Source organism: Nomascus leucogenys, chromosome 12, assembly GCF_006542625.1.
Source record: "Nomascus leucogenys isolate Asia chromosome 12, Asia_NLE_v1, whole genome shotgun sequence".
Classification (NCBI taxonomy): Eukaryota; Metazoa; Chordata; class Mammalia; order Primates; family Hylobatidae; genus Nomascus; species Nomascus leucogenys.
The window spans coordinates 23,441,852-23,458,133 of NC_044392.1; the positions used below are offsets into that span (position 1 = coordinate 23,441,852).

At 37.2% G+C, this 16,282-nt stretch overlaps 1 protein-coding gene across 2 annotated transcripts in view; it reads right to left on the reverse strand.

The window, feature by feature from the left end:
* RASAL2 (RAS protein activator like 2) overlaps positions 1-16,282 on the reverse strand; it is a 411,681-nt gene that overhangs the window by 187,965 nt on the left and 207,434 nt on the right. For both annotated transcript variants that reach the window (XM_003258936.4, XM_030823932.1), the window contains exon 3: positions 6,229-6,355. In XM_003258936.4, the coding sequence (XP_003258984.2) occupies positions 6,229-6,355 (127 nt within the window). The remainder of the gene's footprint in view (positions 1-6,228; positions 6,356-16,282) is intronic.

The window sequence follows — 16,282 nt, forward strand, 5'->3', positions numbered from 1 at the left end:
GCAAGTCATGCTTTGCATGGTTTGAATTTAGATAATCTTTTGATGAATAAATTAAAATCTGGATACTGTTACTAGGGGAAAATAGTTTTTTTCTAGGTTTTCTAAATCTGGAAGTGGGTACTTCAGATGCACACGTGCCTTAAGAAAACATCTCATTTTCAGTGGAAAAAAAATTTGATGAATCAAAATCTATGTCAAATTTAGTATCCTTGGTAACTGTAAACTGCTGAATGCAAAAGTCTGAGAACTCTTGTCAATAAGAAGTAAATTCTGTGCTTAAGCACTCCCTTCTTCTTCTCCATACACATTTGTCTCAATTTGCTTATTTGGAAACAAAATTCTGGATTTTCATCTTTCCTTTTTAGGTCTTCCTTTGCTAGTGCTTCCTCACCTTCCTAACCTCTAAATGTTGTCCCAGGCTTAGTCTTTGCATTTCTTTTGTCATACATTCTAATAGGAATGTCATTAAATCTCAGGGTTTTAAATATAATCTATTTGCTAAAGGCTTGCAATTTGTATCTCTAGTCTATACCTTTCCCTTTATTTCCAAATTCATATATCCAACAAATTTCTACTTGGGTGTCTAATAATATCCTCAAACTTAACGTGTGCAAAAATTGAGCTGCTGGTCAATCACACTTTCAAACTAGTTCCTCCCACAGTCTTCCCACTTTAAAAAACAGTAACTTCATTCCTCTAGCTGTTCTAGCCAACAATCTTGAATCTTCTATTTCTCACTTTCCACATCCAATCCATTAAGCAAATTCTGAGTTCACTGTAGGTGTGTGGATTTGTTTCTGGGTTCTCTATTCTGTTCCACTGGTCTATGTGTCTGTTTTTCTGCCTGTGCCGTGCTATTTTGCTTACTATAGCTCTGTACTGTAATTTGAACTCAGGTAATGTGATTCCTCTAGTTTTGTTCCTTTTGCTCAGAATGACTTTGGCTATTCAGGGTCTTTTGTGATTCCATATAAATTTTAGTATTGTTTTTTCTATTTCTGTGAAGAATGTCATTGGTATTTTGATAGGAATTGCACTGGATTTGTCGACTGCTTTGTGCAGTATGGACATTATAACATTCATAACATGAAATATCTTTCCATTTTTTGCCATCCTCTTCAATTTCTTTCATCAGTATTTTATAGTTTTCATTGTAGCGATACTCACTTCTTTGGTTAATTCCTAGGTACTTCATTTTACTTGTGGCTCTTGTAAATGGTATTACTTTTTAAATTTCTTTTTTCAGATTGTTCACTGTTAACATACAGAAATGCCACTGATTTTTATATGCTGATTTTGTATCCTGAAACTTTACTGAATTTGTTTATCAGTCCTAATAGTTTTTTAGTGGAGTCTTTAGGTTTTTCCAAATATAAGATCGTATCATCTGCAAACAAGAATAAGTTGGCTTCTTCCTTTCTAATTTGGATGCCCTTTATTTCCTTCTCTTGTCTGACTGCTCTAGCTAGGACTTCCAGTACTATAACCAATAAGAGTGGTAAAAGTGCACATCCTTGTCATGTTCCAGATCTAGAGGAAAGGCTTTCAGTTTTTCCACAGGCAAACGTTTAAAAAGAATTGTCTCCATTTGTTGTGTTGATTTCCTTATCACACTATCTTCTCAACTCATTTCAGTAGGGCTTCTGCTGCCACATACCATTAAAACTGCAGTTCCTAAACTTACCAAGAACCTTAATGTCACTAAATCTAATGTGTGGTTTTTGTTTTGTTTTGTTTTTGAGACAAGGTCTCACTCTGTTGCCTAGGCTAGAGTGCAGTGGTGTGATCTCAGCTCACTGTAGCCTTAACCTCCCAGGCTGAAGAGATACTCCCACTTCAGTCTTCAGAGTAGCTGAGACTACAGATGTGTACCACCACGCCTGGCTAATTTTTTTATTTTGTAGAAATAGGGTCTCACTATGTTGTCTAGGCTGGTTTCATATTCCTAGACATAACTGATCCTCCGGCTTCAGCCTCCCAAAGTGCTGGGATTATAGGTGTGAGCCATCACACCTGGCCTAATGATTTTCATTAGTCCTCATCCTAGTGGCCCTTTTGGTAGCATACAACGGAGTTGGCTATATAGTTCTTAATCCCCCTTACTATGTACTTTGTAATAGTATAGACCACTTATGTGACAGCACAATTTAGTTTGTTTTTCTTTGTCTTTTTAAAATTTTCTTTAAGTATAACACATATATGCTCAATGAATTATCACAAAGTGAACACACCTGTGTAATTCATACCCAAGTCAACAAACAGAACACTACTGGCACTCCAGAACCCACCTTTATATTCCTCCCAATCACTATTCATGCCTCTTCCCCAAAAGTAACCAACCCACCTTTATATTCCTCCCAATCACTATTCATGCCTCTTCCCCAAAAGTAACCACCATCCTAATAATTAACACCATAGATTAGTTTTAACGGTTTTAGAACTTGATATAAATGGAATCAGACAGGATGTACTATTTTGTGTCTGTTCTTCGGTGAACTCTTCGTTAAAATATCTGTTCAAGCCTCTTGCTCATTTTCTACGAGGAAGCATTTATATATACTAGGTAAAAGTCCTTTGTTCATTATAGGTGTTGCAAATATATTATTCTACTCTGTGGTTTGCCTTTTCACTCTCTTAATGATGTATTGATTGACAGAATTCTTAATCTTAATATAGTCCAATGTATCAATTATTTCCATTATGATTTGTGTTTTTTGTATTGTTTAAGACAAACTTGTCCAACCCACGGTCCATGGGATGCATGCAGCCCAGGATGGTTCTGAATGCAGCCCAACACAAATGCTTAAACTTTCTTAAAACATTATGCGATTTTTGCATGAACCTTTTTTTTTTTTTTAAGCTCATCAGGTATCGTTAGTGTTAGTGCATTTTGGGTGTGGTCCAAGACAATTCTTCTTCTGATGTGGCCCAGGAAAGCCAAAAGATTGGACACTCCTGACTTAAGAAATCTTTCTTTATCCAAGATCATGAAAATATCCTGCATTATTTTTAGAAGTTTTATTGTATTATCTCTCTTGTTCAGATCCTGGAATTGATTTTGTGCATGGTTATGAAGTCACTACCTTATAGGTCGATTCCTCCTCATTCCCATCCCGCTCCAAAAAGATATGTTATTGACCCAGCACCAATGACTAAAAAGACTGTCTTTTCCCTCACATCAAATGTCCTTATATATATGGGATAACTTCAGGACTCTCCGTTCTATTTCACTATTCTATTTGTTTATTCTTCCACCAACACATTATTATACTTTTTTTGTTTTTTTTTTTGTTTTTTTTTTTTTTTTGAGACGGAGTCTCGCTCTGTCTCCCAGGCTGGAGTGCAGTGGCTCAATCTTGGCTCACTGCAACCTCCACCTCCCGGGTTCAAGCGATTCTCCTGCCTCAGCCTCCTGAGTAGCTGGTACTATAGGCACATGCCACCACATTCAGCTAATTTTTTCTATTTTTAGTAGAGACAGGGTTTCACCATATTGACCAGGCTGGTCTTGAACTCCTGACCTCGTGATCTGCCCACCTCGGCCTCCCAAAGTGCTGGGATTATAGGTGTGAGCCACTGCGCCCGGCCTATTATACTTTTTTAAACAGATCTTGATACTAGTAAATTAAGTCTTCTCACCTTGTTTTCTTCTGCCGTGGCTATACTTGGTCTATGGCATTTCGAGATGAATTTTAGAATCAACCTGCCAATTTGTATATGTGTATGTGGTGGTAAGGATGGGGGGCAGAAATTTTGAAATTCATCGAAATTTTGATCTTAAAGAGAACTGACATTATATTAAGTCTTCTAAACCATCATCACGGTATTTAGCCCTCCATTTGTTTATTTAAATCTTTTTTTCTTTTATATTTTAAAGTTCTCTATGTAGAAGGCTTTCACATCTCTTATTAGATCTTTTCCCCTAGAAATTTGTTATCATGATGCTATATTAAACAGGATATTTAATTTTTTGTTTCCTGTTTATTGCTAGTATATAGACATACAATCAATTTTTGTACACTAACATATTTTAGTTTTTATGTATATTCATCCTATCTTGCTACCTATATAAAAAATGTTCTAAGAGCAGAAATCTTATACCTCTTTTCACTCTTAGTGACTGGCATAGAATGTTACATATAAAGCAATTATTCAATGAAATACCCGACAGCAGAAATTTTGGCTAAAGACAAATCACTTGGAGATAACAATAAAAAAAAGAACAATTATCTAATTCAAGATTAGACTGGCATGTAAGGAAGAATGGCTCTAGAAGTACTGTTTTTCCCTATAATATTTACGAGGATAGCTTTTAGTGCAAATTTAGGACATTTGCTCATGGACTGTCCATGGGTCAGAATGGCTACTGGACTTCTTGTTAAGCACAAAAGATAAGGACTGGCTCTAGACCAGACACTTTTGTCACCTTTAGTTTGTTTTTGGGGCCAGTACCTCGAACACTGTAGATATTTAACGATTTCCTATAGAGTTCTCTCTTCTATAACACTGCAGTAATTCTTGAGACTATAGTTTGTACTTCCTTAAAATCTATTGACTTTTATGGGTCAAAGCTTGAAGAGCGAAAGGTTCCTAGAAAATTGGTAAAGACAATAGTCAGGCTGGGCGCAGTCGTTCACGCTTTATTCCTAGCACTTTGGGAGGCCGAGGAGGGCAGATCGTCGGTGGTCGGGAGTTCGAGACCAGCCTGGCCAACATGGCGAAACCCCGTCTCTATTAAAAATACAAAAATTAGCCAGGCATGGTGGTGCACGCCTGTAATCCTCACTACTCGGGAGGCTGAGGCAGGAGTATTGCTTAAACCAAGTAGATAGAGGCTGCAGTGAGCCAAGATCGCGCCACTGCACTCCAGCCTGGGCAAAAGAGCAAGACTCTGTCTCAGAAAAAAAAAAAAAAGAGACAACAGTCAACATATCATTGCAAATAATGAAAGCAAAGGAACTGAAAGAAGGTGACTCTAAGCCAGTTCAATTTACGTAGAAGTTGGATGTGAAATATAAACAGGGTATAAAATGGTTACACCCAGACAGGTTTTTAGTAGAATTTAGGCCCACACCTAAACTGGTTTCAACACATGTTAAAGAAGTATAGTGGAAATAAGACGAGAGAAAAATCTGAGTTCTCCAAGGTGGCTCCTTGGAAAAAAGTACTTGCTAACTCAACTAATTTCTAGGAAAGCAACAAGTATTACACAATAAAAAGAAAAATAAAAGATTCAAATTCTGCCCAAAAGGACTCAAATTCCAGCCAAAAGCTCTGGGTTCCACTTAGAAATGAAGAAAAAGGCAATCCCTTCCAAAATCCCAGACCAAACCATGGTTTTAGAAAACACAACCAAAATTACAGAATTATCCATATTGATCACCATAGAGACAATAAATGATTCTATCTACTTATCAAATGTCAAAAGTCTATGGTTCACTAAGCAAATAATAACACAATATAAAGCACCAAAACAATTCCTACTTTTCAAATTCCTTCATTATTCTATTTAATCTTAATTATGTTCTTTTAAAATTACCTGACCAGTCCAATTATTTAAATATCCATTATTAAAAATGAAAACATTTAGCAGAATACATTTGATAGGGAATGGGAGAAGAGCTAGCTGCTTTGATATTGACATTAACTCCTTTAGTATATAACAATGGAAGTAAGGTTTCTTTAGTAACCTTACTGGAAAAATGGAAGTAGGATTTCTCCCTTTTGTCACCCACTCCAACCATAGTCCAGCATATGACTTTTACGAGACATGCAAGATTAACTTAGCTAAATCAGCCTGATCTAGTATTACATTGTATAAGATAACACCAGTAGCTACCTGAACAAGATACATCTAAACCACTTAATACTAAGTTCCAACACAAACTGCTCCCTTATGAACCTCAGTGCTTCAACAAGATCACCAAATACTCTCTCAAAATCTACAGCTGAGCAATAAACCCAGAAGCAACACATTATCCCATCTGCCTAGGACTAAACAGCAACCTTACTAGGGCTCACATAAAGTCTTTCTCTTTAAAATAACTTTGCTGTCAGTTGGTTATAAAGAACAGAACTCTCTAATGACCTCTAACTCTCGCTTAACGTGCCATTGATTTTAAAGCACTTACTTAACAGGAAATGCAGGATGTTCTGTTTTACTCAGTAACAAGTCCATAAATTATGGGATAAAAGCTAGGAATTTATTTCCTTTTCATAGTAGCTTACCCAGTTTAGTGGCGCCCTCTGGTGGGTACTCGGGAAACTGACCCTCGGAAGGGACACTGACAGTTCTCCTCAGGCATCGCCCTTTGGTGGAATCTGTCTGCTGCTCCTGTCCCCCTTCCACAGGTATCTAGTTAATCAAAAGCAAAAGATAAAACTTAATAGTGAACACACCATAACTACATTCTGATTGAATAATGGTTTTAGTCAAAGAAGACAGGAGTGTGTAACAAAGAGTAAGGTAGGAGAAATATAGAAATAAAATATATACAATGATAAGGTATTACCAACTCCTTCACAGGAAGCTTTCCTTTAAAAAGAAAACTGGGCCAGGTGCAGTGGCTCACGCCTGTAATCCCAGCACTTTGGGAGGCCGAGGTGGGCAGATAACGAGGTCAAGAGATCGAGATCATCCTGGCCAACATGGTGAAACCCCATCTCTACTAAAAATACAAAAATTAGCTGGGTGTGGTGGCGCCCACCTGTAGTCCCAGCTACTTGGGAGGCTGAGACAGGAGAATCACTTGAACCTGGGAGGCAGAGGTTGCAGTGAGCCGAGATCGCACCACTGCACTCCAGCCTGGCGACACAGCAAGACTCCATCTCAAAAAAAAGAAAAAAGAAAACTGAAACATCAGGAAAGGTGAGTATGTAAATTAGCTAACATGAAGCATGTACAAATCATAACCAGGTGTGTGCTTGCTCCTGGAGCTCAGAAAACAAAACACCCACACAAATAAAATGTTTTTCTATATCAGAAACTGGTTCACAAGCTCCAATTTTGTCCAATGTTAAATAAAATAAATGGAAATAAAAGTTGATCAGACAGATTTAGCCTCAAAATTATCTTAAAAGATTTCATTAAAGGTAGTAAAATCAACCAAATTTTCTTCAATTTTAGAATTGAGCACTTAGACATAGTTAATAAATCACATTTTCAGTGGAAACTTGTATAGATACCAACATAAAATGTTATATTTTCTTCCAAAGGTAAGATTGTTTTTATAATCCTAATAAACATTTTTTCTGACATAATTTCAGAAACATATCAAGTGGTTATTTGCATATGTGGAATGAGAACTATGAATGGTAAAAAAAAAAAAAATCTCTAATACCAATAACTATTTTAAGACTTACAAAGCAGGTTATCAATGCAGAGTAATGGAATGGTTCAAAGTTGTGGGTTTTTTTGGTTTTGGGTGTTTTTTTTTCTGGTAATCCTAAGTATTCAGTAATGAAATTTTACTAGTAGCTTTTATCAGAATTAAGCATTGTAACATCCTAGTTTGGCAAAGTATGTCATAATTAATCACAATTCCTAATTTATTATGGCTCCAATACTGTTTTCAATATATTTCAATAATGAAGCACTGAGTTCTTACATGTGCAAGTCTAATGAGTTTATATATATGTGACATCATGAGGGAGACATTATTATTATCTCCTTTTAAGAGATGGGGAATGAATGATTTATTTCTCCAAATGATTATAATGGACATGTATCACATCAATTGATCCAGCAAAAGTAGGACAGGTATAGGCTTAAGTGTACATGCCTTCTGCTTTGCTTCCGTAATCCAACTCCTGTGACTTGGGTCAAGGAGATGATGGCAAGGAAAACTCTCTCTGTTACTGACAATCCGAGGAGCAAATTCCTAATGCCTCCATAGGCACTTAAAATTTTCATACTCCTTATAGGACCCCCAATTCTCCCATTTCCTTATTACCATAACTATGGTTACTCTTTGCACATTGAGAAATTGAAGGGCAGAAGATATGTAAAATTACAAAAATAAGCCAAGGCCAAAAAATAGCATCAATAAAGACATGAACTCTTCCAAAAGTACTCTGTAATATAAAACTTCACAAACAGTAATCTAAGTCATCTGTCCCTTTCAGGATGGAAATTTTATTATCTCTACTTAAATAATTAAAAGAGTATCACTGATAGGTTTAAATGACTATCTCCTATTAAAAAAGGCAAAACATATCCTGTATCTGCCTTAAAAGTGGGAAGAATGAGAGTAAATTTGGAAAAAATAATCTGGTTCTTTGAAGAAATAGTTGAATCTAAATAAACATAACTATTTGATAATAGTTCTAAAAATGCCTATTATTTTAAGTAATAAAGGTCTAAACCATGCAGAAAAAAAGTAGTAGTTTCTTATGGTGTTTTAGGAGGAAATATTTTTTCTATGCAAATTTATAAAGGCCATATCCAGATAAAGTAAGAATGTCTTCTATGAGGACATATTTTGTCTCTGCTATATCAAAGGAGAGAATAAATATAATATTTCTTATTTGGGCCTAAAATTCACTCAATTATTTTCTCAAAGTTTTAATGTAGACTCTTTATTTCCCAGTATTAAAACTTAAAATATGATAAAAGGTTGTATTCAAAGTATCACTTTTAAAGGTTAGGGCATTTTACTCCTCATTCAGGATACAAAGAACACAATGTAACCTTTATTCTAAACTGCATTTCTTAAGTTTTTTTTTTTTTTTTTTTTTTTTGAGATGGAGTCTTGCTCTTGTTGCTCAGGCTAGAGTGCAATGGTGTGATTTTGGTTCACTGCAACCTCCGCCTCCTGAGTTTAAGCGATTCTCCTGCCTCAGCCTCCTGAGTAGCTGGGATTACAGGTGCCCGCCACCACATCCAGCTAATTTTTTTTTATTTTTAGTAGACACTGGGTTTTACAATGTTGGCCAGGCTGGTCTCAAACTCCTGACCTCAAGTGATCCACCCGCCTCAGCCTCCTAAAGTGCTGGGATTACAGGTATGAGCCACACTACAGATTGCTTCTTAGCTAAAATATTTTTTAAAAAGATATTGATCTACTCCTTTAAAATTGGATAGATCCTATTTCAAGTACTTTCAAATGACCCAAGCTGAAATATACAAATCTTAGCATATAATTAAGAGAATCAGCTATACACGAGCAATTTTCTCCACTGTGATTGTCGTAATTTATTTTACTAGTTCATATTTACTTGTTTATACTGAATTGCTCATAAAAATTATGTATCTTCCAAGTTCTATAACATGAGGGTAAATTTTCTTTCTTTTTTTTTCTTCTTTGCCCTTGTGGCCTTGTACTGGGCTTCTTCTCATCTTCTTCTGCCTCAACTAAAAAAAAAAATTGGCTGGGTGTGGTGGCTCATGTCTGTAAATCCCAGCACTTTGGGAGGCTGAGGTGAGTGGATCACCTGAGTTCAGGAGTTCAAGACCAGCCTGACCAACATGGTGAAACCCCATCTCTACTAAATACAAAAAATCAGTTGGGCATGGTGGTGCACGCCTGTAAATTCCAGCTACTTGGGAGGCTGAGGCAGGAGAACTGCTTGAACCCAGGAGGTGGAGGATGCAGTGAGCTGAGACTGCACCACTGCACTCTGACCTGGGCAACAAGAGCAAAACTCTGTCTCCAAAAAAAAAAAAAAATCAAGGCCAGGCGCAGTGGGGCTCCCACCTGTAATCGCAGCACTTTGGGAGGTCAAGGTGGGAGAATCTCTTGAGGCCAAAAGTCCAAGACCCTGGGCAACAAAGTGAGATTCCCATCTTTAAAAAAATAAAAAATAAAAATCAGCCTATTATAGTGGCATGCACCTGTAGTCTCAGCTACTTGGGAGGCTGAGGCAAGAGGATCACTTAAGCACAGGAATCTAAGGCTGCCATGAGCTATGAACACATCACTGTACTCCAGCGACAGAGTGAGACCCTGTCTCTCAAAAACAAACAAAACCAAGCACTTTAATTTCATTCCATTTTAGAGGAAGAAAGTAGAAAAGGAGTAAATGATATCTCAGGTATCTAAGATGTGTTAATAACAAAGCCAAACTAGATCTCTGGCTCCCTGTCCTCTTTGTTAATTCCAAACCATCCATGAAAATCAAAAAGCAATGTAGCACATATTTTACATATATATATACACACATATATACACATATATACACACACATATATACACATATATATACACACATATATATACACATATATATACACACACATACACACACATATTTTCTGTAAAACTGCCTTTCATATTGTTTAGAATCATATGGAAATTAATGTTGATTTCAATCTGAACCCATACAGATTAAACAGATAGTCAAGTACAGGAAATCAAGATTACGCTAACTAGCATCAGAAAGCTCTTCTTATTTCTTTTCCTAAAGAATGCTAAAAAGATGCTCAGGACTACTATATGCTTAAGAGGATTTTTCAGTACTTTAAAGAAAAAACAATTCCTCAACTTTCTTATTTCCTTAAAGCACTGGTTCTCAAAACAAGCGGTCTAGGTACCAGCAGCAACAGCATAACCCAGGAACTTGTTAGAAAATCACATTCTCAGTCCCCACCCCAGACCTACTGCATCAGAAACTCAGGGTAGAGCTCGGCAATCTGTGTTTTAACAAGCCTCCGACTGATTCTGATGCTCACTAAGGTTGCGAACCACTGCCTTAAGGTGTTGTTTCCTCTCCTTCCTATCATGGATAAGCATCTCATAGTGTCATGTATAACAGACGTTCTCAACCTTGGCTGCAACTTATAACCATCTATGGGAGCTTTAAAAAAAAAAACCAATGCTGTTCTCACTCATAAATGGGAGTTGAACAATGAGAACACATGGACACAGAGAGGTGAACAATAGACACCAGGGCCTGCTGGGGGGTGAGGGGTGAGGAGAGGGAACTTAGAAGACAGGTCAATAGGTGCAGCAAACCACCATGGCACACGTGTACCTATGTAACAAACCTGCACATTCTGCACAAGTATCCTGGTTTTTTCCTTTTTTTTGGGAGAAAAACAAATGCCAACGCTTAGACCATTCCAGACATTCTAGACAGGCAAAGTTGAGAACCACTGATCTATACTCTGTATCTCCAATTCTACTTATTCATTTATTAGTCCTTGGCTACCAGTACTAAGAGTGAAGATATAAATAAATCATTTGGCTTTAATAAACCTCAATTTCCACAACTTTGAGATTTGATCTTTCCGGTATCTCAGCTGGATTCCTGGAGTGGTCAGGTCTTAAACAGATTTCTCACTGGCAGTGTCAGATCTCTGTCGTTGCTCAACATGACCATTAGTATCTCCATTCTGTTTTCAATACTTCAGTTTCTCTCTGGAAAACTTATGTAGTCTTTCCCTGGACATGGGCAGTCCAGCTAAAGACTGTCTGGTATCCTACCCAGCAGATTCCAGCCCTTTCAGATGCAAAATTCTGTTCTATGCCTCCTCAGCTCAGTGAGTCTACTGTACTCTGGCTGGCCTGGCCTCCAGATTACAGCACTACAGTTGGGAAATAGTATGCAGCAGACACCTGGGCAATGGTGACCACCACGGTGGCTGCCTATTGTCCAATGCCTGAAAATAGTTGTGTTGCACACCCATGCTCTCCTTTGGTCGATCGATAGACAGACAGACAGACAGATAGACAGATAGTGAGGGGATGGTGTCCTATTTTTTGTTGTTGACAGTGGGAGGGCCAGTCTTGCACCAGTCATTCTGTCATAGCTGGTGCCAAAAGCCTCTATTTATCTCTTAACTAAACTCCTGCAACAGTTTCTTCACTGGTATCTGCCTGGGACATTCTGCCCCTTAAACCTATCCTTTACATAGTTATCATAATAATTCCAAAATGCAAATATGATCATGTCATTCTGAGGTTTAAAGCCCTTCAGCAGTTCTTTGACTCTAGCAGTGGTTTTCAAAGAAGTGGTGGTGTGTTTGTGTATGGAAGTATGTGGGGGTGGAGGGAAGTATCTCTGCTTCAACCTGAACATCATTCTCAGTGTATCTGTTGTACAGGGCTTCTGCATAAGCCTTTCTACAAAGAAAGTGTCCTTCCGCTTAAAAAGGGTTTAAAAATTACTATCCTATAAAGTGCAAGCTCCCTAATATAGTACACCAGATTTTCTACAATCCAGCCACTGTCTCTGTCTTTGTGCTCAATTTTAGACTTCATTCTAAAAATACCAAATTGCTTGTAGTTCTTTAATACATTCCCTATTGTGTAGTTCAGTGCCATGGCTTAGTTTGTTCTCTCTTCCTGAAATGTTTTCCCTCTTTCTTTTCTATTCTACATCTGCAAGGTAAACTCCTAATCATCCTGAGGCTTAGGACCGGCTTTGCATTTCCCAGGAATCTTCCTCCTCTATCAGTCCCCTAAGGGAAGGTTAAAGTACACTTCCATTTAGTTCTCCAGTAACACATCTTTCTCTGTCATTATACTTACTGTGTTAAATTATAATTACTCATTTATGCAACTAATTCCACGTAAGTTAACAGCTTGTACTTTACCAGTAAATCCCCAAACCTTAAAATAGTTCACAAATAAATGAATGATAGGTAGAGATGGGGGCCATTTTAGGCAAAGGAAAAAGCATAACATCAGCCAAGAAGTTGGTAAAGTATATGACTTTTTTGTTTTGTTTTGGAATAGGGAGTAGGCCAATTTGGCTAGAGCCTCTTAAGAGGGAGAAAAGGGATATAACAATATATTATGAACATGTTAGGAGGGCTGGAATACCAGACCATGCATGGGGAGCACTGAGAAGCCACTCAAGCTTTTAGATCTGAGGAATGGCAGTCTCCTAATTGCTCTCTTTCCTGTGTCTTGCTCTTCCAATACGTCCTAACACCTAACTTTGATCAAATTGCTTCTTTTATTAAGCCTTCTTTTGGTAATTCCCCATTGCCAGTGGCATCTTAATGACATATTTAGTTAGGCCAAGGTTCTTTTTATAATAAATGGATTTCTTTCTCTTATTCTATCCATTTACTTGTGTTATTTATCAAATATCACTTTAAAATTGTCTTATTTTTACCACTAAATTTGTTACGGGGGAGAAAGAGGAAAGATCTGTCTTGTTCTTTGTAACTCCTAACATAGTGAATAACATATAAGGGCATATTATATATCTACTGAATAATTTAAAAGTGGTTCTGAATAAAATATGCCATAGGTAGCTCCCCCCAGAATAAATAACAGTTGATTTTTAGCTATTTGCACAAAGACTGATATTTTCATCAACATATCTGAGTGTAAACACTTCCAAAAGAAAAATGTTTTAAAATATTTAAAAGTGTCATTTTAAATGCCTTGCTGCCTATACACTAGAATCCAGCCTTAAACATTCTAAATATAGAAAGTAGAGTTTGCATTAAGAAAAATGGAGTCAAATGTACCCTGCCTAATAGACTGTTATTGCCAAAAGAAATACTCACAAATTCAGCTTTCTTTTGTATTTTTATAATGGCTGTACCTCAGAGGGGTTCATGTTTGTCTTCTCTACCATTTCCCTCAACTCCTTAATCTCAAATTTACTTGGTCTCATCTATTGCAAGCAAAATGAAAGTCAAATGGCCTCCTGTGCCCTCTTTGAACTGGGCTGGTATCATGCCATTTGGGGCCTTTCCTGGTACCCAGGCAAGGAAGTATATTTCATAGCACATAAGCAATATCTATTTGGCAAAATTTGCATGAAGCAGTTTATTGAACCAGTAAGTCATTTCTCAAGGTGACACTCCCAGCAAGCCTCTCTTTCAGCATTCTGCCCCAATCTACCCTTCTGCTACATTCCCAGATTGGTAATTGGAATATTTAATACTCTTCCCATGTATACTCCTCAAACAGACTTTTCCCCAGTTCTGACAAGAAACATGTAGAGTTAAGAGAAAGCATTAAAAGATCCCACACACTGACTTAATACATGAGTGATACTAGACTAATATAATCCTCCCACATTCCAGCAGTGCCTGGCTAAGGATTCAGTTTAAATCCTTACAGAATCCTTTAAATTAATTTTTTTAACACAGCAATAAACACCCCATGATGACTTAATTAAAGTTTAAAACCACCTTTTTAGATAATTTTAGCAGGAAATTCCTTAAACTCATTTTAAGAAATTCTAAATTATTCAATGCAAAATTCCAAGGATAAGAGTTAAATTCTTTATAATTCTTTTTTTTTTTTTTTTTTTTTTTTTTTTGAGACAAAGTCTTGCCCAGTCACCCAGGCTGGAGTGCAGTGGTGCGATGTCAACTCACTGCAACCTCCACCTCCTGAGTTCAAAGGATTTCTCCTGCCTCAGCCTCCTGAGTAGCTGGGGTTACAGGTACCCGACACCATGTCCAGCTAATTTTTGTATTTTTAGTAGAGACAGGGTTTCACCATATTGGTCAGGCTGGTCTCGAACTCCTGACCTCATGATCCACCTGCCTCAACCTCCCAAAGTGCTGGGATTACAGGCGTGAGCCGCCGTGCCCGGCCCACATTCTTTATAATTCTTAAATGTGGGTGAAAGGTAGAAGGGTGCCAGCATATTCTGGTCCCTGCACAAGAAATGGATTTATAATCTTTTCATGTAATGAAATTAACAGAAAGTTAAACTTATTCAAGTAATGTAAAGCAATGGCTTCACATTTTCTTTTCCTAGAGATTTAATTCAATTTTCTCCATATAATAATGGCAGAACATAAACACCTGTCTGAGGGCATTAAACTGTTTTTGTAAACTGTTTTGTAAATTTATCCCCTCATTATTCCTCACCCGGTCTACTGAAGCAATCTTGTAACTCATCTATTTGCTTCTAATCCCTTTCACTTCATTTTCCATGTAATCAACAGAGTTACTTCTCTAAGAAGCAAATCTGATGATGTCACTACCTTGCTAAATACCCTTTCCCTGATCCAGATCATTTCCGGAATAAAATCCAAATTCCTCATCATAGCCTTCAAGGTTCTTCATTACCTAGTTCTTGCTAGCTATCACTTTTCCTCTTGCAAACCATGTTCCATGAACTCTGAATATTTTGCAGTTTGCCAAAGAGACATACGTTTCTTGACTTTGTATCATTATATACACTCAGAATATCCTTCCCTTCTTTTTCTCCTCGTGAGCCCTTATTTGTCCCTTAAGATACAGCCCAAGCATAAATTTCTCTGTAAAACACTTTTTTGGCATTCTCCACTCCATACTATAATCCATCCTAGGCCATATCTCAGTTAATCTCTTATGGTTATATTACAATTAAAAAATAAACTTGGCTGGGTACGGTGGCTCACACCTATAATTCCAGCACTTTGGGAGGCTGAGGCGGGCGGATCACAAGGTCAGGAGATTGAGACCATCCTGGCCAACACGATGAAACCCCGTCTCTACTAAAAATACAAAAAAATTAGCCGGGCATGGTGGTGGGCACCTGTAGTCCCAGCTACTTGGGAGGCTGAGGCAGGAGAATGGCATGAACCCGGGAGGTGGAGCTTGCAGTGAGCCGAGATAGTGCCACTGCACTTCAGCCTGGGTGACATTGCAAGACTCCATCTCAAAAACAAAAAACAAACAAAAAAACAGAAATAAACTTACCGAAGCAAAATTTATATAACATAAAATTTACTATTTTAAAGTGAATAATTCATCAGCATTTAGTACGTTCACAACGTTGTGCAACTACCACTATCTAATTCCAAACGGTTTTAACTTTATTTTACCTCAGTGTGTCTCAACAAAACTGCATCTTTGTGACCACAATACTACACATAATGATAGGTGCTCAATAAATAAAGATGGAATCATGTATTCAACTGTGGAAAAGCACCCCATCAATTATTTTTCTCTTCTTTTTATTAGTTTTAGAAAAATAAAGAATTAAGTTGCATGTTCTGGGTAGATATATCATGGAAAGAAAGGATAGAAGATATCTTCTATTCAACTTTTATTAAGGAAATAGACATTCAGAAATAAAAGTTTTTAATTTGGTCCTTGCAACATTCATTCAACAAATATTTATTGAGAGTTTCCTATGTTTCATCACGAACTGTTCTAAGAACTGGTGGATACATCCTTGAACAAAACAGGCAAAATCTTTGCTCAAAAGCTTATATTCCACTAGGAGATGAGAGACATTAAACATAATAAATAAATTATATAGCATTTTAGCAGGTGGCAAATGCTATAAAAAAATATTAGAGCCAGGTAATTAGGTCAGAAGTTCTGGATACAGATGTGGGGAGCAGTAGTGATTTAAAATAGGTTAGTCAGGGTTG